At 41.3% G+C, this 24824-nt stretch overlaps 2 protein-coding genes across 2 annotated transcripts; both read right to left on the reverse strand.

Annotated features, from left to right (window-relative positions):
• Nucleotides 1–1831: 1831 nt before the first annotated feature.
• On the reverse strand, nt 1832–16864 carry pip4k2ca (phosphatidylinositol-5-phosphate 4-kinase, type II, gamma a). The gene is made up of 10 exons (XM_024005694.3): nt 16447–16864; nt 12477–12574; nt 10511–10607; nt 10125–10274; nt 5332–5478; nt 4959–4997; nt 3436–3549; nt 2984–3248; nt 2688–2791; nt 1832–2301 (listed from the first exon to the last, which is right to left on the reverse strand). The coding sequence occupies exons 1-10, from the start codon at nt 16597–16599 to the stop codon at nt 2221–2223; spliced, it is 1248 nt and encodes a 415-aa protein (XP_023861462.1). The 5' UTR covers nt 16600–16864; the 3' UTR covers nt 1832–2220.
• A 3396-nt stretch (nt 16865–20260) lies between these two features.
• igfbp6b (insulin-like growth factor binding protein 6b) lies at nt 20261–23526 on the reverse strand. The gene is made up of 4 exons (XM_024005296.3): nt 22918–23526; nt 21812–21846; nt 20910–21029; nt 20261–20421 (listed from the first exon to the last, which is right to left on the reverse strand). Exons 1-4 carry the CDS (start codon nt 23255–23257, stop codon nt 20308–20310), a joined length of 609 nt encoding a protein of 202 aa, XP_023861064.1. The 5' UTR covers nt 23258–23526; the 3' UTR covers nt 20261–20307.
• Nucleotides 23527–24824: the final 1298 nt, after the last annotated feature.

Below are 24824 nucleotides of genomic sequence, written 5' to 3' on the forward strand. Positions count from 1 at the left end.
TACCCCTACCAAACGCACAGCCCTATCAACTGTACCCCTAACCAAACGCACAGCCCTATCAACTGTACCCCTAACCAAACGCACAGCCCTATCAACTGTAACCCCTAACCAAACGCAACAGCCCTATCAACTGTACCCCTAACCAAACGCACAGCCCTATCAACTGTACCCCTAACCAAACGCACAGCCCTATCAACTGTACCTCTAACCAAACGCACAGCCCTATCAACTGTACCCCTAACCAAACGCAACAGCCCTATAACTGTACCCCTAACCAAACTCACAGCCCTATCAACTGTACCCCTAACCAAACGCCACAGCCCTATCAACTGTACCCCTAACCAAACGCACAGCCCTATCAACTGTACCCCTAACCAAACTCACAGCCCTATCAGCTGACATGCACTAGGAATTAATAACCCCGATGTACAGGTACCAACCAAACTAGCAGAGTTTCATCCTGACCGTAAACAGGAAGGTTGAACTTCTCCATGTCCCCGTCCCAAATGGCACTCTATTCACACATCATACGTAATGCATGTATGGATAAATTCCCCAAGAGAGGAAATCTCTTTCCTCCATCTTGGTTAGCTGTTTTCATTGAGCCAACCTGGTCGCCTGAACTCTGTGATTTTATGTATCCAACACTACAGGAAGATGAGGAGAGATTTGTCTAGACAAGGTCTACATTTTCATGTAAAATATATAGAAAAATATTCCAACACATTTCAGAAAATCTTTTGTAAAATATATTTTGGTCCAAAAGCTGATTAGCAAAAATATAGGCTGTGCAATCACAATGGTCACAAGGCATCACATATTCCTACTGTACCTATTCAGCCATAACAGTGTATTCAACTTCTATACTAGAAAACTCGACATCACACATTTAAGGCTATCGAATTGCATAAAGCAACTGAAATGTAGTGCTATATTCTACGAGTAACACATAATACCAAGCTGGTTCTTCAATGGATTATCTAATAGTAGTAGTAGTCAAATTTGACCAAGCACAGACCATCAATCTCTACTGATCTTTAATTCTAGTCTGTTCCCAGATCGGATTGTGCTCTTGCCAACTCCATTGCTGTCATTGTCAAGACAAAACATGTTTGCCATGACAATGTGTGAAAGGCAGTTGGTATGATAGCACAGACAGACTGGCACTCAAGCTACTTTTATTCCCCATCATTCTTGAGAAGTGCTTATTTTAAAAATGCTGTTTGATGCGCAAAAAAATGTGCAGCAATCAATATGTTCAAAAGAACATTTTGTCAGTCCAACAATGGGTTCTGGTCCCAAGCCCAATATTGATAGCAAAATGCTCAATGTTTCCCCTATATTCATTCGGCAGCGGGGAACCACCGCTGCAACATTTATATATAATTTCTGCAGACGCGCTTTTAAATAGATAAGTCATTGGCTCAATGACTAGAAGTCTATGGGAACAGCTAGAATGTCCCGTCACCCCAGCTACCCTTGCCCCCACTGCTGAAATTCTAGAGGAAACACAGACTCCATATGATCCAAAGTGAGATGATGATGAGGGATGTTCATGTCAAATCCCACAAGGCTTTCCCTTTGAAACAAAGTGCTCTGATACTTACTGTAGGGTTCACTACACTGATATGTTCCCATGTCCAGTTATATTAGCATTCTCACTCAGTAGATCGGACCAATCCAGGGTCGTGTTCAGTAGCACTAAAATAGCAATGATTTCTTATTGGACAAGTTCAGGTAGTTAGTATCTAGTCATTGGTAGTGTTGTAGCTTCCTGTTTCACTCAGTTTCAAACCTTTTCTCCTGTCTGGTGCTTAAAATGGACACGACCCAGGATTTCAACTGACTGGGTTAAAGGGTCAATCAGGGATTCAAACAACAAGAAAGCAGTCAATGTATCAATCTCAGGTTGTCCCATTAAGTCTAATCAATCCTTTTCAGCGTAACATCTCTAGGACACAAGCAGCAGTATTAGCCTAAGTACCCTTGGCTCCAAAGTCAGTCAGAGTGCTTATCACAATCTTCTCATAAATATCAGTCAGTAATACATTACAACAATGGAAAGAGTCTGGTGTGAGATCAGACTAAAATAATCTGTGTGTGTACATTTTTTGGGGCAATGTTTCATGATATAAATGTATAGCAGAACAAAAGTAAAAGAAAAGCTTCAAATCTAAATGGGAAAGGTTTGGTTGTAGCAGTGGTGGTTATAACGTCCTGCTATGCAAAGATGTTGGAGATGAAATCACGAAATCGCTTGGCATACTGTTCTGGGTGGACAGTGGAGATTTCAGCACCAGCCTGTAGAGGCATAGAGAAGGGATAACGTCAGACTGAACATCTCATATTAGGAATGAAAAGTATCAATGAAATGCTAATTTTACAGTTGAATTTGAACAAATAAGGTATCTAATACGAGATACTAATCTCAGATTAGATCAGCCCAACATTGGAAAACAAGGGTAAAGAAGACAATTGGGATTAGGTAACTTTCAATTATTTATGAACAGAGAATGACGTTAGAAAAGCAGAAATGGACACAGTATGCAATGATAATTACATTGCATCTAATATCATAAGGTGGAATGAAAGCTCATTTCTCAATATATTCCTAGCATTCTGAATCTAAATGATATCTAATAGGACAGACCCTAACTAACCCCCCTTCCTTCTCCCTTTTCACTCACCCCATGCTTGACAGTTTTGGCTGCGTGAGCAGCTTTCTTCTTGGTGTCGTACTGTGTCAGAACGTCTATCAGACCCATGAAGTACACCTCCCTCTGAGGGGCTCCTGAGGGGGGAAACAGAGAGAGATGCAAAATAGTCACTGCTCAAAAACACAAATTACCCAAATTGCAGTGGAGCTGTAAATCCATGACAGGAGTAAGATCATAAATTAATTCAATTCAGTAGGTAAAATGGAGAATCCAATTGCTTGAATTGACCCCAACCGTGTAATTTCACAACTTTGCCTGGAACTCACCAGGGGCACTCCTCATGGCGTACACATCCACGTAGGGGTCAAATTCCCCGGGCTCCAGGGGCTTGCAGGAGGCCATGTAGCCAGCGATGCCCTCAGGAGACGTACCGTAGGACCCCACGTTAGGGGCCTGCGTCAGGCCGTTCTCAGGCTCCCCCTCTTCCTCATTGGAGGGCTCCTCTCCTTCCTCCTCCTCCCTCTCAGCCCGACCCACATCGTGAATACCCAACAGCAGGCTGTAGTCCATGATCTTTAGCTTGACCAGAAACTACAGGACACACACCAAACGATTACTATGGATGGAGATGATGATATCATGGTAACAAACAATGTTTCTACTACCACCTTGTGGTAGATTCTTAAAATAGAATAGGAAGGCAGGTTCTAGAACTGAAAACATCAAAACACAAATTATAGTTCTAGTTCCCCTTCGAGTTCTGTGGAGGTCACCTTACCTCCACATCTCTGTTGAGTTTCTCCATAACCTTCTCCTTCTGCTCCTCGTTCACATACACCTTCTGCATGTTGTTTCTGAAGTCCATGTCCTTGTAGGTGGGGAGCTCTTTCACCTGAGGGACAGTTATGAAACATTGAAACAGACGCATGTTAATTTTCCAAAGAAAGTAATGACATGAATTTAGAAAATGTACTGTAATAAGAAAGGCAATTTTCACATGTACACTACCGTTCAAAAGATTGGGGTCAGTTAGAAATGTCCTTGTTTTTGAAAGAAAATCACATTTTCTGTCCATTAAAACATCAAGTTGATCCGAAATACAGTGTAGACATTGTTAATGTCGTAAATGACTATTGTAGCTGGAAACGGCAGATTTTTTATGGAATGTCTACATAGGCTTACAGAGGCCCATTATCAGCAACCATCACTCCTGTGTTCCAATGGCACGTTGTGTTAGCTAATCCAAGTTTATAATTTAAAAAAAGGCTAATCGATCATTAGCTCCCTTCACAGAACAGCCCAAACTGGCACTAACCAGAATAGAAAGAGGAGTGGGAGGCCCCGGTGCACAACTGAGCAAGAAGAAAAGTACATTAGAGTGCCTAGTTTGAGAAACAGACGCCTCACAAGTCCTCAACTGGCAGCCTTATTAAATAGTACCCGCAAAACACCAGTCTCAACGTCAACAGTGAAGAGGCAACTCCGGGATGCTGGCCTTTAAGGCAGAGTTCCTCTGTCCAGTATCTGTGTTCTTTTGCCCATCTTAATCTTTTCTTTTAATTGGCCAGTCTGAGATACGGACTTTTCTTTGTAACTCTGCCTAGAAGGCCAGCATCCCGGCGTCGCCTCTTAGACACTCTAATGTACTTATGCTGTTGCTCAGTTGTGCACCGGGGCCTCCCACTCCTCTTTCTATTCTGGTTAGTGCCAGTTTGACCTGTTCTGTGAAGGGAATAGTACACAGCGTTGTACCAGATCTTCAGTTTCTTGGCAATTTCTCATGGAATAGCCTTCATTTCTCAGAACAATAGACTGACAAGTTTCAGAAGAAAGTTCTTTGTTTCTGCCCATTTTGTACCTGTAATCGAACCCACAAATGCTGATGCTCCAGATACTCAACTAGTCTAAAAGGCCAGTTTTATTGCTTCTTTAAATCAGAACAACAGTTTTCAGCTGTGCTAACGTAATTGCAAAAGGGTTTTCTAATGATCAATTAGCCTTTAAAAATGATAAACTTGGATTAGCTAACACAACGTGCCATTGGAACACAGGAGTGATGGTTGCTGATAATCGGCCTCTGTAGACCTATGTAGATATTCCATTACAAATCAGCCGTTTCCAGCTACAATAGTAATTTACAACATTAACAATGTCTACATGGTATTTCTGATAAATTTGATGTTATTTTAAATGGACAGAAAAATTAGCTTTTCTTTCAAAAACAAGGACATTTCTAAGTGACCCCAAACTTTTGAACGGTAGTGTATGGTTGGGTGAGATACACATTCTTAGTCTCCTTACCCGCTCTTTGTCACTTGCTTCACGAGACACCAGAGAGCCCTGAGTATCAATAAGATAAGAGGTTAATAGGCAAGGTCAGGGATTATATGACCTCTGAATGGAAATCATGAAGTGGCTAATGAAACAAGAATTATACAACAGGTGAGTCTAGGGTAACTTTACCTAAATGCCCAGGTTTCCCAGAAATCCCGTTTGGAAGATTCCCGGAATAAGAAGGGAATAAGCAAAAATCCCCAATCAAGAATTCTGGAAAACCTGGAAGTTTGTGTATATCTAGGTGTGTGTGTGTATGTCTCTCTCACCTTGACATTGTACTGTGTGTGTGTGTGTGTGTGTGTGTGTGTGTGTTTTTGCGTGAGTCTCTCCCTCTCACCTTAAGGTCGTACTTCCTGTGCACCACCAGTCTGTGGCTGAACATGTTCCTCATGACGATCAGGTAGGTCTCCTCATTCTCTACACCCACACGGTACATCCCCAGAAACTGGGGCAGCAGAGTGCTGCCGTGACACTTCACTATGTGCTGCAGCCAGGGAGAAGACAGGAAAGAATGAACGGCAAATAGACTATGGTTGTGTCTGAAATGGCACCCATAGGGCTGTGGTCAAAAAACACACACCAGTACTGTCCAAAGTACATTCATTATGCATTCACATGACTCCTTTCACCCCTGGTTGAAGATTAAATTGAAATGTTTTTCATACTGTTTTTCAACCAAACTGCGCTCTCCATCTCCCTGTCTTACGTCCTGTCCCTCTTTCTCCGTCTCTATCCAGGTTACAAATGTGTCCCCACGCAGACTGATCTATTAAAAAAGGGACACACTTTAAACTGACCTCATTCAGAGTCTCCTGACTGGAACACAATGTAGCTAGCAGAATGCTAACAAAAGATATGATGCTTTGAAGAGACTACTGTACTATTTATATTCTCCGCTTCTATTCTTTGCGGTCTGCATGGAGCCAAAGTGAGCGGCAGTGGCAATGTGGATGGGATGCAAGGTAAACAACGCCCCCAGAACACATAAGCCAAGTCCCAAATGGCACCCTACTTTCCCTATATAGTGCACTACTTTTGCTGACCTAACAACCTTGAAGAATGAGTACCAATTCAATGAGGTAGCGGCACCCCCTGCTCTGCAGAGCCCACAACAGCGAGCATGCCACACCCACACTGCTCAAATCATAGGCAAATGGCATTTTTTTTGCCTAATAATGATGTTGGCAGAAGACTGGCTCAGTATAAAATGGTAGGTTATAGACTTATGGGTACTTTGTAATTATTGGCGGCTCTTCAGTAACTCACTAGAAATACATGTAAATGTACAATCAGGGCTCTCCTTAGGATTTTCTGACAAGGTAGTGCAGATGTAGGCCTAAGGTTTGGTAGGGAGGAGGTCCTGAGGGTGTCAATCAACTTCCCCCTCAGGAAGTTGGAGCATTTAGCATTTTTGAAAAACCTGTGACTGCCATTTCCTGAAACCTAGTCTTAAATTATACTGAACAAAAATATAAAATGCAACATGAAACAATCTCAAAGATTTTACTGAGTTACAGTTCATATGAGGAAATCAGTCACTTAAAATACATGCATTAGGTCCTAATCTATGGATTTCACATGACTGGGAATACACATACGCATCTGTTGGTCACAGATACTGTACCTTTAAAAAAAGAAAGTAGGGGCGTGGATCAGAAAACCAGTCAGCATCTGGTGTGATCATTTGCCTCATGCAGCACGACATCTCCTTCGCATGGAGTTGATCAGAATGTTGATTGCGGCCCTTGGAATGTTGTCCCACTCCACTTCAATGGCTGTGCGAAGTTGTTCAATATTGGCGAGAACTGGAACACGCTGTCGTACACATGGATCCAGAGCATCCAAACATGCTAAATGGGTGACATGTCTGGTGGGTATGCAGGCCATGGAAAAACTGGGACATGTTCAGCTTCCAGGAAGTGTGTACAGATCCTTGCGACATGGGGTTGTGCATTACCATGCTAAAACATGAGGTAATGTTTAATGAATGGCGTGACAATGGGCCTCAGGATCTCGTCATGGTATCGCTGTGCATCCAAATTGCCATCAATAAAATGCTATTATGTTCGTTGACCGTAGCTTATGKCTGTCCATACCATAACCCCACCATGCACACGCTGTTCACAACGTTGATATCAGCAAACCACTTGCCCACAAGACACCATACACGTGGTCTGCAGTTGTGAAGCCAGTTGGATGTACTGCCAAATTCTCTAAAACAATGTTGGAAGCAGCTTATGGTAGAGAAATTAACATTAAATTCTCTGGCAACAGCTCTAGTGGACATTCCAGCAGTCAGCATGCCAATTGCACTTTCTCAAAACTTGAGACATCTGTGGCATTGCGTTGTGTGACAAATCTACACATTATAGAGTGGCCTTTTATTGTCCCCAGCACAAGGTGCACCTGTGCAATTTTATTTTATTTAACCAGGTAGGCCAGTTGAGAACAAGTTCTCATTTACAACTGCGACGTAATGATCCTGCTGTTTAACCAGCTTCTTGAAATGCCAACCTTGCCAGGTGGAAGGATTATCTTGGCAAAGGAGAAATGGTCACTAACAAGGATTTTAGAGAAATAACATTTTTGTGCATATGGAATATTTCTGGGATCTTTTATTTCAGCTCATGAAACATTGGACCAACACTTTACATGTTGCGTTTATATTTTTGTTCAGTGTATATCAAACAATGTAGCCAACACAGAAGTCTTGTGTTTGATCCTAAATTAAATTGAGGTGGTCTCATTAACCACATTTCCATCCCAAGTTTTCATGCAAGTAAGGTCATACCGTATATAAAAGAAATCATGACAGCTGTGATGAAAACATGTTGTTTTGGTACAATTTTATATGCTGACAGATAATTTGTTAGTGGTTGAAACACCTTTACATGTAAATATTGATATAATAACCATCATATCGAAGAAAATGCGATGGTATGGTGTGTGGTCCTCCCACTATGACTAGGGAAACCAAGCAGTTTATTAGGCTACAGATCAAATAAGTTATGATGAACTTCTCAGTGTGGTGAAAGTGCACGGTGATCTTGATGTTCCTTTCCTATAAATATCGAGGGTTTTATTCTGGTGACATGATGATCGATGCTTGACCACCGTTTGACCCCCAAAAATATTCTCACTCTTATTCGTAATAATCTCATCAGGTAGACCACCCTACCTGCAGTGCATCTGCAAACTGCACATTTCTATTCAACGCAACAGTTTCTGTGACAAAACTGTCAGAGTTGAACATCCGAATGAAAACACATTGTACTTTAGATTTTAATTCGGCACATTAACATTTTCTTCATGCGGATTATAGAATATTTGCAGGAAGATCTGTCCCCAATTGGATGGAAACCTAGCTATTGACACTCAAGGTTTTCAAGGTTAAACCTTGAAAACCTTTTCAAGGTTAAATTTAGGGGATAATGATTATTCTAATTAATAGCCATCTTTATGTGGATACCAGTGAACATTTAAACTGGCTTAATTTAGTTTGTGGAGAACATTTTGAATAATTCAATTACTGGATGCAATGTAGTAGTCTAGTTTACTGTAGGCTATTTAGAATATGAAACAACTGAACTAGGCCTATAGGAGCTTGTTACAGATCTCTGTGCCTGAGCTAATCCAACAAGGCCAGAAAGTGTTCTTGCTTTGGGTGCGTTCGTAAATTCACTCTGGCCATCTACTCCGATTTCAGAGCACTCTCATCTGACTGCCAGAGCGCAGAATAACTGATGAATTTACGAACGCTCAACACCTGTTGAATACGGCCGGTGTCGGTAAACTTTTGCAAAAAAAGCGGCATGAAATTGTTGCCAGCAGCACAGTTGCAATCTCCAACGCTCTGGATAACATGAAAACAGCCTAACCAGCTCTGCAAGGGCGAGTAAAATGGCCAGAGTGAGGTGTGCTCTCATTTGTGTCTGGAAGTAGCCTGCAAGCTAGCCAACATTAGCCAGTTAGCTCGGGTGCTTGACTGCTGTTGTGAGGTCAGAACGCTCGGATCAACCCTACTCCTTGGCCAGAGCATCCAGTGTGCGCTCTGAACGCTCCGAGAGCGAAATGCTCTGAATTTACCAACTGACAATGCGGTAGAGATAATTTGTCCTCACCCAAATCCTCGGATTAGCTCAACTCCAACTTCAGACGGTTGAGTCAAAAAAGAAAAAATGTGCCAACTAGAGGCCTATTTTTGCGTATTTTAGGGTTGTTTTTTGTACCAGCATACTTTGACCTCGAATTGCGTGCATGGTACGCAAAATGTGTTCAGGTTGGCAGGTCTGCTTTTGACCAGAGCCCGATGGGCCATTTGGGATCCAAAAATAGAGACGTAAAAATAAAAAATTGCAGTGGCACTGCAGACTCAAGAGCTCTGCTGCTCCGATGATAATAATAATCTGTTCATTCAGTCACAAATGACCCACGCATGCACATACACTCTAGCCTAATACGGCTGTTTAAATAACCAGGGCCTCAAGGTCAGAGTGCTGATGTAGGATCAGTTTAGCCTTTAAAAAAAAGTATAATGAATAGGATTACGGACAAGGACGGCCTAATCCAAGACACAATTTTGAACACGAACAAGGCAACTCGTTCCTCTGCTAACCAGAAATTCACATCTGGTGAATGGAATGGCGAGTCCAAGGCTTTCAAATGAAATGTATGCCAAAATATTTTCCCTCTCTTTAGCCCGAATTGATTAATGCCAAGTTCAATTAGAATAGCTGCTAAACTGATGTGAAAAAGCATACTGACCAATTCATCTCCAAATATTGTCTCTCCTCGCCTAGTCGTGCAAAACAAGAGGCATGGAAGAACAGTCATAACACCCTATTACAATAACATACTACAGTATTACCAGAATACAGGCCAGACCATGAGACAAAGTATAAGATGCTAATTTGCAATTCAAGGAAGCCCACAATATTGTAATGCTTTTGACGCATCCAACCAAAGTTTTTGTTTATCAAATGCACTGTTCATTTGACCCAGTAAAGCATTGCAAAACTTCACCAAAGTAGAGAACTATAAATGGGAATATGATGCCATTTGGGACACATCCACAGGCTTCAAATAGAGGTTAATTCAGCTGCCCACAAATCCTGGGTGTCATTACATTACCTGGTGGTATTCAGACAGGATGCCGTGCATGTCTGCCACGTCCTCACTAGAGATCTGCTTTATGACCAGCGTGCGGTCGTAGGAGGTCAGGAGGATCCCCTCCCCCTGGGTGTCCCCACCTCTTACAGGAGGGCTGCGGGTCAACGACACCTACAGGGATGAGAGAGAAAACAGGTGTGCTTAAAAATCAACTGCATGATGATAAACTTCATATTTATTGTTTTAATAGTCATTCGCCTTGTCCATCGGTGTGTCCCAATAACATCTCCTTTCTTCTGAAGTCTGCACTGGTTCACTACTTCTCACAAATCTAAAAGCATTGGATGGGTGAAGGTATGGGCTAGTGGGAGTTTCCAAAGTTGTATCAAACATAGCAACACTCATACCTGGTAGTCGAGATCCTCAATTCCGAAGCGCTCCCGAAGATTGCGGAACACTTGGGGACAGTATTCTTTAAACTTAAAATGTCCTGGTAGATTCTCTCTGCAAGGGAATGTTGAACAAATTCTCAACGACTTGCACTGTTTACTCTCTTTCCATTCCTTCCCGGTGTAACATACCAAAATAATTTCTTACTTTTTGCCATAGGTGAAAGATGAGAATATGTAACTAATTTAGTGACATAGGCTAATTGCATATATATATATATATATATATATATATATATATATACAGTGGGGAGAACAAGTATTTGATACACTGCCGATTTTGCAGGTTTTCCTACTTACAAAGCATGTAGAGGTCTGTAATTTTTATCATAGGTACACTTCAACTGTGAGAGACGGAATCTAAAACAAAAATCCAGAAAATCACATTGTATGATTTTTAAGTAATTAATTTGCATTTTATTAAAAATTTTATTGCATGACATAAGTATTTGATACATAGAAAAGCAGAACTGAATATTTGGTAAAGAAACCTTAGTTTGCAATTACAGAGATCATACGTTTCCTGTAGTTCTTGACCCAGGTTTGCACACACTGCAGCAGGGATTTTGGCCCACTCCTCCCTACAGATCTTCTCCAGATCCTTCAGGTTCGGGCTGTCGCTGGGCAATACGGACTTTCAGCTCCCTCCAAAGATTTTCTATTGGGTTCAGGTCTGGAGACTGTAGGCCACTCCAGGACCTTGAATGCTTCTTACGAGCACTCCTTAGTTGCCATGCGCTGTGTGCTTCGTGTCGTTGTCAAGCTGGAGACCCAGCCACGACCCATCTTCAATGCCTTACTGAGGAAGGAGGTTGTTGGCCAAGATATCGCGATACATGGCCCCATCCATACCTCCCTCAATACGGTGCAGTCGTCCTGTCCCCTTTGCAGAAAAGCATCCCCAAAGAATGATGTTTTCCACCTCCATGCTTCACGGTTGGCATGGTGTTCTTGGGGTTGTACTCATACTTTTCTTTCTCAAACACGGCGAGTGTGAGTTAGACCAAAAAGCTATATTTTTGTCTCATCAGACCACATGACCTTCTCCCATCTCCTCTGGATCATCCAGATGGTCATTGGCAAACTTCAGACGGGCCTGGACATGCACTGGCTTAAGCAGGGGGACCTTGCGTGCGCTGCAGGATTTTAATCCATGACGGCGTAGTGTGTTACTAATGGTTTTCTTTGAGACTGTGGTCCCAGCTCTCTTCAGGTCATTGACCAGGTCCTGCCGTGTAGTTCTGGGCTGATCCCTCACCTTCCTCATGATCATTGATGCCCCACGAAGGTGAAATCTTGCATGGAGCCCCAGACCGAGGGTGATTGACCGTCATCTTGAACTTCTTCCATTTTCTAATAATTGCGCCAACAGTTTGTTTTCTTCTCACCAAGCTGCTTGCCTATGTCCTGTAGCCCATCCCCAGCCTTGTGCAGTCACCATTTATCCCTGATGTCCTTACACACGCTCTCTGGTCTTGGCCATTGTGGAGAGGTTGGAATCTGTTTGATTGAGTGTGTGGACAGTGTCTTTTATACAGGTAACGAGTTCAAACAGGTGCATTTAATAACAGGAATGAGTGGAGAACAGGAGGGCTTCTTAAAGAAAAACTAACAGGTCTGTGAGAGCCGGAATTCTTACTGGTTGGTAGGTGATCAAATACTTATGTCATGCAATAAAATGCAAATTAATTATTTAAAAATCATACAATGTGATTTTCTGGATTTTTTTTTAGATTCTGTCTCTCACAGTTGAAGTGTACCTATGATAAAAATGACAGACCTCTACATGCTTCGTAAGTAGGAAACCTGCAAAATCGGCAGTGTATCAAATACTTGTTCTCCCCACTGTATATATATATATATATATATATACACACACACACATATGAGAGAAACAGTATTGACAAGAGTAAGTAAACATTACTTGTTGAAGAGGTGATTGTTGACTTTGATCTTAGTGTTTGCTCTGAAGTCATCAGGCAGCAGCATGACAGGAACAGGCACTTGGTTTAGGTCATTAATCTGCAGACAAACATAAATAAGTACGGTACTCCCATTAGCTAACGTTACTAGGCTTTCATCATGGGAGAACACATAATATCACGAGGATTAAACATGGGATCATCATGAGGGTTAAACATGCACATAGGCGGAAATCCCAGGGGGGACGGGGGGGACACGACCCCCCCATCCTGGGGAAAATATGATTTGTCCCCCCCAATATATCACTGTAAACATAACTATGTAATTTCAATAATATTAATAATACGCAATGAAAGCACTTGTGCTGATTATAGACACTTAATAGCGCGTTTTTAAATTTCACAAGATTGCGACCCCCCCGCCCTTTGCCTCACAATGGTTTGATCCACTGCCAGTTCTTTAGCTGGCAAGGTAATAGAGGGCTCGTATCTACTGTCAGAAAGGCACTCAGTGTACGTAACTGACGTGAGGTTAATCCAGTCAATCGCGCCATAGCAATATATATATTTTTTTAATGTTGCAGGGTTCACACACTAGCTGAATTTGCAGAGCTAGCGCGCAAACTAAAGCAAACATTAACTATCAAGCTAGCTAGTACCTATTCCATTTATGTGGCGTCGTCAAAGATGGAATATTTGCTATCGTCAGTTTATTCCAAGATTAGCATGCAGCTGTAGTGATAAGTCTGTAGTGATAAGTCCCTGTGATAAGGTTAGCGATAAACTGAAGTCCAAACTGAACAGAACTACACTCTCTTATACCATTGTCTTAAATATATTTAATGGTCTCGTTGCAAAAGCTAAATTGMCGCTAGTGAATTTTTTTATTTTTTTCACCTTTAACCAGGTAGCAAAGTTTATAGCAAACACCACAGAAACGGAATTGGTGCTCGCTAGCTTTGCAAATTCAGCTATTGTTGGAAGCCTGCCAATATGAAACAAACTATGTTAAAATTTCAAAACGTTGCAGCATGTGTTGTGTAAATGTGTGTGTGCAGCCAGCCAGCCAGGTAGAAAAATGTCAGAAAAAAGTAAAAAGACGGACATCAGAGTATTTTTCAGTACACCAAAACGCAAAGTAAGAACTCTAGTAGCCTAATATCTCAAAGACCAGTTGATAAAATGTTCATAAGAAAGAAGTGAAATGCTAATGGAAATGTTTCACAATGATGTCATTAGGCAGAGCAGGCAACAGATGGCACACAGACAGCAGAGCTGGGGACAGATATGCAGGGACAGACTGGCAGYGACAGGGAGTCTCAGGTAAGTTTGTTGAGTCTTTGTTTGGCAACATTATGAAAGGTTCTCAATTTTTTTGACTTGTAAAATAGGGACATAATTGGAAAATGCCATGGATACCCCCACTCTCAACTTAAACTGGTGACTAAACTAAGATTTGTTTACGGCAATGGTATTGCTGTTGTGATTAATTGTGTAGTTTTGGGTACCGGTAGTTAGGAGTACAGCAAACACSTTATTTATTTTCTAGGAGACAGACTGAGTCAGTTAGGGTGGTGAAAGGGAAAGAGCCAGGGAGAGAGACTTCAGAGGACAGTGTCACAGCCACGGCAGGACCAAGTGTCACCCTTGTTAGGGGACAGTGGCACAGCATTGTATAGGGGACAGTGGCACAGCATTGTCCAGTTACCACAGTGATGGCACAAAACCATATCAGCCACACCCACAATTTATAGAACCGCAAACTCTTGCCAACAGAGTGTTGACGTTTCAAGAGAGATGGTTTCGCGATTTCCCCTGGCTACATTATAATCCATCAGTAAAAGGAGTGTTGTGTTTTCACTGGAGCCAAGGGTTTTCAAGCCAGCCATCTTTTGGCCAAAGAGCTGATGCTGCCTTCATTAGTGCAGGATTTAGGAACTGGAGAAAAGCCAGTGAAAAATTCACAGCACATCAAAATTGCCAAACCCACCGCCACTTTGTAATTGTAACAGCACACCAGCTAAATCCAATCAGTGTCCAGTTATGTCCAGCGCGTGGGGTAAACAGCAGGATGACGCAAGGCATTGCTTGATGAAAATTGTTAGTTCGGTGCGGCATGTAGTAAGACAGGGACAAGCCTTTAGAGGCCACACGGATGACAGTGGGAATTTATACCAGATTTTGAAACTTAGGGCAGAAGAGGATGATCCCATTTTACTGAAGTGGTTAACAGAGCGTACCACAATGTACACAGGCCCCAAAGCACAGAATGAAATTCTGAACATCATGTCCAATAGTCATTCGAGGCATTGCAGCTGAGATTAGGTCTCTTCCGATTGTACAATTTTCATTAATTGTTGATGGTACTCAAGATGTCTCTGGTGCTGAACAGGAGAATGTCTGTCTGCGTTATGTTGACCATGACCATGTCCCTCACAAGGAGTTTATTGGGCTATACAGGGTGTCGGAGACAACAGGCGAGGGCATTGCGAAAGTGCCAACTGATGTGTTGTTGAGGAAACCCGCAAACATATGCTCGGTTCTTTTGTTCAGTAGTGTGTATCGCATGGTTATCACCTTTTGGGGTACTGGAACCCCTGCATATTTTGAGGCAAGGCAGCAAGGTTTTGAGCGGTCTCAGGGACCTCCACCCTCTATATTATATGTAAACTTACTGGAACACTTGTGGTTACTGATAATTCTTACACACTTTTTTATTTCACGACCCCTTGCAATTAGTCCATGGACTCCTGTTTGAGAACCATGGTGTAATTGATATCGTTGTTCTTTTGTTAGTCGTTTTCAGTTACAGCTTACAAATGTATTTATTTCATGTTATTTAATTTAAAATTGCATATTTGGGTGCGACATAGCTTGTCCATAGCTGCTGTTTGAAGAGTTGAGACACTGACTGAGGATATTTTGTTGATTTTTTGGGTTTTTTCATTGGAAACGTAGTTATTTTGCTTTTTAGACCTGTGAACTTATTTTAAGCTTTTTGTTCTTGCAAAGATATTTTGAGACTCAGGCCAGGTTGCATATTAATGACTATGATAAATGTATCAGAAAAAGTCAAATAAAAGGTCAATTCAATATCGGAGACAACTTTGTGATGGTTTCAATGGAGATTCTTTTTAGATGTGATCACCCATGTTCATTGTATTTATGAAAACTACACCCATACAGTGTACAGTACCATTGTCACCTACTGACCTTTCTTGATATTGCTGGTTGTAAGTACGAATACCTGCATACATACTGGACTGGTAAGGAGCACTGCTATAACTATTATTAGTAGTAGTATTATAATGATTTAAACATTTGAACAAGTTGGGAAAACCCTTCAGTTAACTACTGTACCTATCAATTATCCAGTTGTAGGAATTATGGTTCCTCAATATACATTTAACAACGTATGCTATGTGTTACAGCACTACTTTTGGTGTCCCCCTCAGGAATTGCTCTTGAGAAAATTCAATGTAATTGTCCCCTCCAAGGTTGATCTCAGATTTTCGCCCCTGAACATGCAGTTAATAGATAGCAAACAAGATGGAAATTATTTTTATGACAGCCTGCCCTATAGCCCGGACATTAGGGACCACACTGGCTAACTTTTCTATCAGCAAAGCCCATACAACACACAGTCCATGACGCGACACACTTCAGTGTCAGCTGATAGTTAGCTAGTAGCCAGCAGCAAGTTGGTTAGTTAGCTTGCTGCTAGTGTTACTGACATAAACAACTCTAGCCAACGCGTTTAGCAATCAACCAGACATTAACCCAACTTGTTATCGGAACGGTTTGTTTCGTTAATGTTACATTTCTACTGAATGCGCATAAGTTAGTCAGTTAGCTACACTGACAGCTAGGTTAGACAGCTAACTGAATGTAAAAAATTATCTAGCTACTGTAACGTTAGATAGCTAGTTAGGTAAGCTAGAAATACTAACATTGAAAACGTTTAATACTCACCGAATGATTTACACCCCACATAAAAACGCTCAAAACTGGGCCACTGGCACGAAAGACCTTCACCTTTTGCTGCACAAAATGTTTCTTTTTGGTTTTGGTTTTTGGAGCCAATATCACCATAGGACTGGAAACAGCGTTACCGCTAGACGCCATCGTAGAGCTTGCCTGGCTTTGCCTTGCGTGTGAACTTTATTTTTTCTTCTCCCGATTCTGATCTTTCGCAAACTGACTTCCCGGTGTCACTGCGTAATGTTACCGGAGCAATCCCGTCTGAATTCAGATCAGTATTAGCCTACATTTGTGCTTGTTTTAACAATACTTTTGGATTCCAAACTAGTCTTCTTCAGATATATTCCAGTCTAGCTAGTCTCCAAAAAATATTGAGGAACTGAACTGCTGACCCCTGTTGTGTTGGTCCACCTGTGTGTTCAGGTGATGGACAGTTGTGAAAAACCAAAGAGATTTTACAATCATGTCATGTGATCTTATAGGCGGAAACTTGTCAATTTCTTTCATGTAAAATGTTACTGACTAGTAACTAACCGTAATAGGATACTAGAGCTGTCCTCGCAGTTCTGCTACACTGTAGCAATGCAGAGCTTTCCTATAAGGAGAATAAAGTTCGACAATGAAAGTTCTCACTAGAAAAGTTGCAGCCCTCATCTACCTATCTCACTCACAGCAGTGCCTATGACTAAATTTGACTGAAACAAGCGTGTTGTCCAAATGATTCACATGATACACTCTCATCTCTTTTCTTATTAACTGTGTAGACCTACTCAAACTGAAACATGACAAGGGATCCATAAGATTAAGGTTAGTTTCCCAATTTTGCATAATTCTATTACTGTTGTTACACTGTTCTCCCTTGCCTGGTGTTCTCCCCTTATTTTCACCATCACTGGCCTTAGAGCAGCTCAAATGTCATGGGGTGTGTGCATCGCAGATTACACTATTCCCTATTTAGTGCACTACTTTTGAACAGGACCCCTATAGTGCACCAGTGCATGGCTTTTGACCAGGGCACCATATAGTGTACTACAGGGAATAGGGTGCCATTTGGGACATAGACCCTCCACTCTGTTATTACTTCTGACATTCCATCTCTCATATGCTTCGGGCCACTAATAACTACAGCATTGCAACAGAAATGGATTACACTCTGCATGTTTAAATGCATACATTTGGTGGAATCGACATTATTAACCCATACTGATCATCATCACATTGGGCTTTAGTTGAATATATCTTGTCTTTATGTCTGCATATAAACCCTGCTCTTATATAGGATATACTACAAGCAATGTTAATTACATAGCATTTTGATGTCTTCCATCTGAGCACATTTAGATTGTTCATTTTGTGCACAGAGAGGGTAGCTATAGGATGTCTCGTATATTCACTTTCCTAAGAATAGCAAATGTAACCACCCTAGATACAGAAGTAGGACATGTGGTGTGATTTAACAAAYGACACTGCTTACTTTCCTGCATCATCCTCTGCGAGACCTGCATTTCAAATTCTTATGCATTGACAAATAGGATATTCTATGCTGTTTCCTTGGAAACAGGCATGTGTCCTTGTATACTGTAGATGCTGGAACAAATTGTCCTTTGCATCCCCTAGACATGGTAGAAAACCTAAGTCATACTAATGCCTATTCATTCCTACTACATACATGTTAATAACGTGTTGGTTCATCTTTAACTTGTTGGTTTATCTTAACGTGATCTGGACAGAGACAGTTATTAAGTCTTATTAACAGTCATTTTAAATCAGCTCAGCTGACATAAGAGAACAGTGGCTAGCAGAGTAGCTGTGCTATACCTGTGCAGTGCTTCAGATTGTGACTATGACTAAGCAGCTTTGTAAAATGAATGAGATCCGATACCACTACAGCTACTGCACTGGTGGAGCTCACAAATAAAACACACCGTAATGCTCTTTTTTTTATATTAATATATGTATTTATTGTTATTTATTTTTATATCATTTTTTTATTTTAGGCTTTGTAAATATAGGCCCCCTGTGCATGGCCCTACCATCACAGCACATACATTGGCACAACAAGATGGGTGAGAAATAGAAATGATCTAATCACACAGTTTATCACACAATTCAAAGACAAGTAAGTAACTGTAACATATTCAAACTTAATTTACCAAAATTAGCATTGTAATAGGGTGTGCCATAAGCAAAACATTATCATGATACATTCCAATATTAAATGGTCAAAGTATAAATTAAATTTAAAAAAATGAAATAAAAATCATAACATGTACAGCAGTTGAATAGCTCAGATGTGTGTGGTGAGTTTCGCCATGAGGGTGCTACCGCCTCCAAAGCACAATGCTCTCCCTAGCAAATAAATAAAATAACCTCTGTTTTTAAATTAAAAAAACTGCTGACAATATAAAAATACATGGCATTGTAGTTCATTACATAAACCAACAATTTATATATAAAATATTATATTGACGTGTATAAAAATATGCTTAACAACTTCTTGAAAAGGGTAACAGCCATAAGCTTTTTTTTGTCTGCCACTTCAGAACACACACTGTCAACCACAAAAATCCAACATATGTACAAACAATCAACTATTAGAGCAGTCAGAACGTCATTTCAACAACAATGGACTGTTTCACATAGCCTAACTATTTTTCTGACACGATTATAGGATAAGTGTAAAATTCAAGCAGTGCTGCATGGAAATTCATACTCCAAAATAAATTAAATAGAAAAGGAATTTTCATCAGTTGAATTAAGTATCATAATGTCAGTGTATCTTTGGAGAAAGGGAGAGAGGATGGTGACGGAGACACGTTTTCAAACATTGTGTCACACCAACACCAGCGTAACAGTATTTCAGCCCACTTAGATAAAGGCCCAGTGCAGTCAAAAATGTGATTTTACTGTGTTTAAAAAAATATATTTCCACACTATGAGTTTGGAATTATACTGTAAAATTATGACAATTATGATAATGCCCTTTTAGTGTAAGAGCTGGTTGACCAGACCACCTGAAATTTCAGACTGTTTTGGTGGGATGGAGTTTTGGCCTGCCTGGTGGTAAATGACTTAATAGGCCAATAAGAGACTTCCAAATAACACATTTTCAGTTTTTCCCTCCACACTCAGACCACTCCCAGACAGTCTAGCTACATTTTTGCTTGAGAAATTGCTCTTGCTAAGATGCTATTGTACTTTTTGACCATTTTAATTGAAAACAATCACAGTAATTGTTACCCAGAAATGATTTGATATTGAGATAAAAACGGCTGCATTGGGCCTTTAATAACAAACACAGGCAGTGTGAGCTATCCTATAAAACAGAAAATCTACAACGAACATACAAACAGACGAAGCCAGGACAAGAGCCAGGGAATTCAATATTGAGAAATACAGCTTTGATATCAGTTAGTTGAGGCAGTGAGTAACAAAGCAGTAATGTGAGATAGATAAGCTACTGCACGTTGTCACACTGAATGATTCAGAGGACTGGTACTGCTGCTGCAAACTGTTGAACATTCAGCTGGATGTTGCCACTGTAGTACTGTACTGTAGGTATGTGCCTTTGTTAGGCTGTTTCTTGACAAGAGGACAGTAAACTAATTTGGGGTAATTTCCATAGGAAGTGGTTTAATCCCTGGTGTCTCCTGTCCAGGCAGTGTCTAGCACAAGCTAAAGCCACCCCCTCTCCTCCTCCTCCTCCTCCTCCTCCTCCTCCCCTTTACTCTCCCTCCTCCTTGTCCTCCTCCTCCCCTTACTCCACCTCCTCCTCGCTCCTCTGCCTCCACCACCTCCTCCTCCCCTTACTCCCCCTCCTCTAGGCTCAAAGTTTTGGGACAAGGACCACTCTCACTCTCCATCGCATGGTAAAGTGCCGTCTTCGCTTGCACGTGAGGGCAAGGCGGTACCCAGCTCATCCACACACCAACAGTGGCCACGCTGCATACCCTTGGAGGAGCGACACTGTGTTGTGTGACAGGATAGAGAATGATAATATGTCATCATACCACATAACTATTGTCTGCATGCCCACAGCCCAGAGGGCCTGGAAGAAAAGTGTCCTTTATCCAGAGCCATTTTTGGGCTGAATTGAATAGATAGCATGCAATTGAAAAGAGGAATAAAAAAATATTGATTTAACCTTTATTTAACTGGGCAAGTCAGTTAAGAACAAATTCTTATTTACAATGACGGCCTACCCCAGCCAACCCCTAACAACGCTGGGCCAATTGTGCGCTGTCCTATGGGACTCCCAATCACAGCCAGTTGTGATACACCCTGGAATTGAACCAGGGACTGAAGTGACGCCTCTAGCACTGAGATGCAGTGCCTTAGACCGCTGCGCCACTCGGGAGCCCAAATAGCATGCCACTCTCTTGATCTCATAAACACATATACTATTCATACACAGGCAAATATTCACGTCAACAGCCGCGRTGCGCTATAACTACCTGCTTTTTCCTGTAGAAGCCCCGAGTGTCACAGTTGGGGATATAGATGTCACGATCAGACTGAAAGATAGTGAGCTCAATACCCCGCAGAACACTATTGAGCAGCTTACGGCAGGGTGCCTAAAAAGAGGATACATTGATGAATACAGAAACTATACAGTTATAAATACAGCAACTATACATTGATAAATACAGTAACTACTGTATACAAGGAGAGAGCCTACATATTAAATGACAGTAAGAGAAGCCCATGGTTGATGTTAGAAGACCATTTCTAGCCTATTAGAGTAGCTACAACACGTGTGGATATCATAGAAGATTGAGGTCACTGATGCAGCATGAAGCCAGAAGCAAAACATATTATATGTCACATAATATCATGTCATTATATAATGATATTGTTAAACAAGGACTGTCTTTTTCCAGGTCACTTAGACAGTGGTTTGAAGCAACTGTGTGACTACGTATGCAGTATCTGTCAAATTGTAGAAATAAATTCTATGTTGGGTTTGTGTTTCATTGCAGATCCACCTCCTCTCCTCGTAAAGTGAAAAATCCAAGGCCGCCACAGTCGAGTCTAAACTTTACTGATTCACATCATGGTCTATTAGTTCTGCCGCATAGCAGCATACACATCATGCACCATAATGTATGGCTTTAGAGCACTATATGTGGTACTGCTGTCGCTGTATCACCCAGACAGCACAGCAGCTTCAGTAATAACTCTCTCTACCCGACTCCTTCCATCATACAGTATCTATCTGTATGAATATGAATGCATTATGTAAGCAGCTCTACATATTTCTCAGATTTAAACAGGTGTGGGTAAATGTAAGTAGAAGTCATTATTAGCTTACTGCATCAAGTGGCTTAAGCAGGTACCGTACTTGGATAACACTTACCTTTTCTATTTCACCACTTTGTGAAGGATGTGGACCTATAGGAGAGAGCAGCACATTACCAATAATACATTCAACCAGGGCATTACTAAGAACCTTAAACCATCTCTGATATCAAAATATAAGTTAGAAGTGTTTTGTTTCAAGCTGTTGCAAGACATGAAGCATCAATCATATACAAGTGCAAGGCAGGAAATGTCAAACTTGTATTGTATTTGAGGTTTAAAAGGCGTCTGAAGATTGTAATTTCCTTTACAAAAAAATTATCAACCACTTCAAAAAATGTAGATGAATTATAATCCACATATAAAATCACATTTCCTGTTGCTGCAGGATTATTTTCCTGCTGTAGCAAACTGGCTCAAATCAAGACCCTGCATCTTTACTGGACAGTGATTTGGCTCTGAATTGATATTTCCTGTAGTATGTCCTTCCTAAGGAATCGCAGTGGCTTAGTCTGAACAGTAGATGGAGACCCCTTGCAATGAAAAGCATCATTATCTGACTGTAGGTGACAGTATAACACTCATTCTGGGCTGTCAATAAAATGCACAGATCACACCCTCTCTTTGAAATGCATGCATGTATAGTACCATCACCATACACATCACATTCATATACATACACATACTTGCACACACATACTTACACAAGCTCCAACGTACTAATACACCTAAAGCGTGCCTCAAGTGTCTGTGCATCATAGTGTTGACTACATCTTTTTATTACATGACTGATGGTAGGCTGTTCAATCCAACATTTGAGACTTCTAGTCCAACACTCTCTCAAATTAGATTTTTGTCACAAGACACCATGCAGAGGCACTGCAGCATAGAAATCAAGATCATGCAGCCTTTTCAAATTCATCTTTGGTGCTTGTCATGTATCTAACACTAAATGTCATACTCTTATAATAAAACAGTACTAGCATTTCTTTTTGGTGCACACCAACATAGAATACAATCCTCACACTGATGATAAGAGAATGTGTTTCTTACTTATCAGTCTTACCTGATAAGCTAAGCTGTAGTATAATTGCCCTAACACACACAACACAGAGCTGAATTTAATAATATTAGATGTGCCAGTGGTGTGTGTCTCAGTCTTACCTGTGGGGTGGGGCCTCTCCGTGGGACTGGTCCTGCTGTGCTTGGTGCAGAAGCCCCTGCCCTGCAGCAGCGCCTGGAGCGGGCTGTGTTCCTGAGGAGGGGGCACGCAGCGCAGCCCCTTGGCACAGCTCATGGTGTACACACCACAGGGCTCTCCCTGGGCCAACATGGATGTGCTGCCTGCTTGTCCAATATGGTCCCGGGGGGCCCGACCTGCCCCCAAAGATTCTCTACAGGAGGGACAACCCTTGTAGGGGCCCAAGCGGTTAGCCAGAATCCAAGATCCGCAGTGAGCAATCAGCAACAAGACAATAGTCGTTAAGTTAGAAAAGAGAGGCATTTTCTGTCCAGGTCTCAGGTTAAGCTCCACACACACTCTCTCTCTCTTTCTCTCTCTGTCAGTCAAATGTGGCTGATGCTATTTCTGGATGTATATTTATCTCTTTCTCCTCTTTCTCTCTGTCCTCTCTCCGTCTCTTCAGCTTTGCTTGGTGCTTAGCCGGTTCAATCGTTAGGCAGCCAGGAGTCCCCTGCAGTGCCAGAGGAGACAAATTGAGATCGAGAGAGACACAGCAAAGCAGCAGCTTTTAAAGATCTGAAAGGCGGTGATAGAGAGGGAGAGAGAGAGCACAGTTATGACACCTTCAGGGGCTGGGACTCAGAGAGAGAGAGAGGGAGGGAGAGAGGGAGGAAGGCAGAGAGGGAGTAGAGAGAGGTGGGGGGTGGATTATTTTCCTTTTGGAAATTAGCAAAATCTCCCCCACCCCTTCTTTTTCTACTGACCCCTTTCCATAGTAATGTTAAACATTTTACATGTACAAACAGTATACTTTACAAAATATACACTTTCTCCCCATTATGCATTGATGTCAGTCAGACCATTCTGATCATATTTGCCATGGTAACAATTACGGCAAGGTATAGCATTGCATTCAGCTATACTGACTGCAATGTCTAGCTTTATTGGAGTTGTTCTAATACTCTTGTCAACCCTGACCACAGAAGAATATAGAATACTGCTTGGATCTCGCAAAAGAGGTACTACATGAAAAAGTAACTGATAAATCAATGAAAACTACAACCACTGATCCAATTGCAGATAATTAAATAGATATTGAACTGTCCATGTACAGAAGAAAGGTGAAAGTTAAAATAACCAAACAAATACCTTATTTTACCACCTAAGTACAATGTAATCATGATCGACACAGATGTGTGCCAAATGTTAGTTAAGAAAGGCTTCCAGAAGTAGAAGTGTTTTAATGTAAACTGATTGCCATGAAAAACACAATGTTTCAGAAACTGGCGTATCATGTACCACTTTGTGTAATACATGTGCATAACTATAACCCATTGGAGTTTGCTGGATCTTTTCCAGATCAAACAATGTTGGATGAATTGGTATCGTTCCACTAGGGGGATTATCCCGCCTCCTGCCAAACTATAGTGAACGTGAATTGAGACCAGGGATGACAGATCTTGATAATGGCAGGACTGGGTATTTAACACATTATAACCGTTTCATAGAATGTAGTTTAGTGAAGTTTCAGAAAAAGTTGTCTTTATTTCTCAGCAGTCTTTTTACAAACTCAAGACTATGTGTGGACTAAATCATATAAAGAAGTTATTCAGTCTTGAGGGGACAGTAGATGGTAGATTCTGATTTTCTTGCCCATGCTGCCGTTGTTTGTATTGGAAGAGGCATCCACTGGATAATTAAGGAGGACTTGCTTTAGCTGGAATGTACATACTGACTGTAAGAGGGAAAGGCTGTGCCAGGCATGCAGCTACTAATAATGCAATCCATCTATGCACTCAACCGTTCAAGATTTGCTTCATGGGCGCCATCTTCCAGAGATCACTCACTCTCACCCATCCTGAGCCTCAAACCTCTTCATACCACTTAC

This window comes from Salvelinus sp. IW2-2015, linkage group LG17, assembly GCF_002910315.2.
Source record: "Salvelinus sp. IW2-2015 linkage group LG17, ASM291031v2, whole genome shotgun sequence".
NCBI lineage: Eukaryota > Metazoa > Chordata > Actinopteri > Salmoniformes > Salmonidae > Salvelinus > Salvelinus sp. IW2-2015.

Bases quoted from the DNA above. Each gene is read 5' to 3' on its own strand.
- igfbp6b (XM_024005296.3), bottom strand. From the start codon at position 23,257: ATGCCTCTCTTTTCTAACTTAACGACTATTGTCTTGTTGCTGATTGCT. The intron at 21,847-22,917 runs GTAAGACTGAGA...TCTCTCCTATAG, and splicing joins GGAGAGGCCCCACCCCACAG to GTCCACATCCTTCACAAAGT. The intron at 20,422-20,909 runs GTAGTTATAGCG...CACACAACACAG, and splicing joins GCTTCTACAGGAAAAAGCAG to TGTCGCTCCTCCAAGGGTAT.
- pip4k2ca (XM_024005694.3), bottom strand. From the start codon at position 16,599: ATGGCGTCTAGCGGTAACGCTGTTTCCAGTCCTATGGTGATATTGGCT. The intron at 5,479-10,124 runs GTAATGTAATGA...CCCTGGCTGCAG, and splicing joins TCCTGTCTGAATACCACCAG to CACATAGTGAAGTGTCACGG. The intron at 4,998-5,331 runs GTGAGAGGGAGA...ATTGATACTCAG, and splicing joins ACAGGAAGTACGACCTTAAG to GGCTCTCTGGTGTCTCGTGA.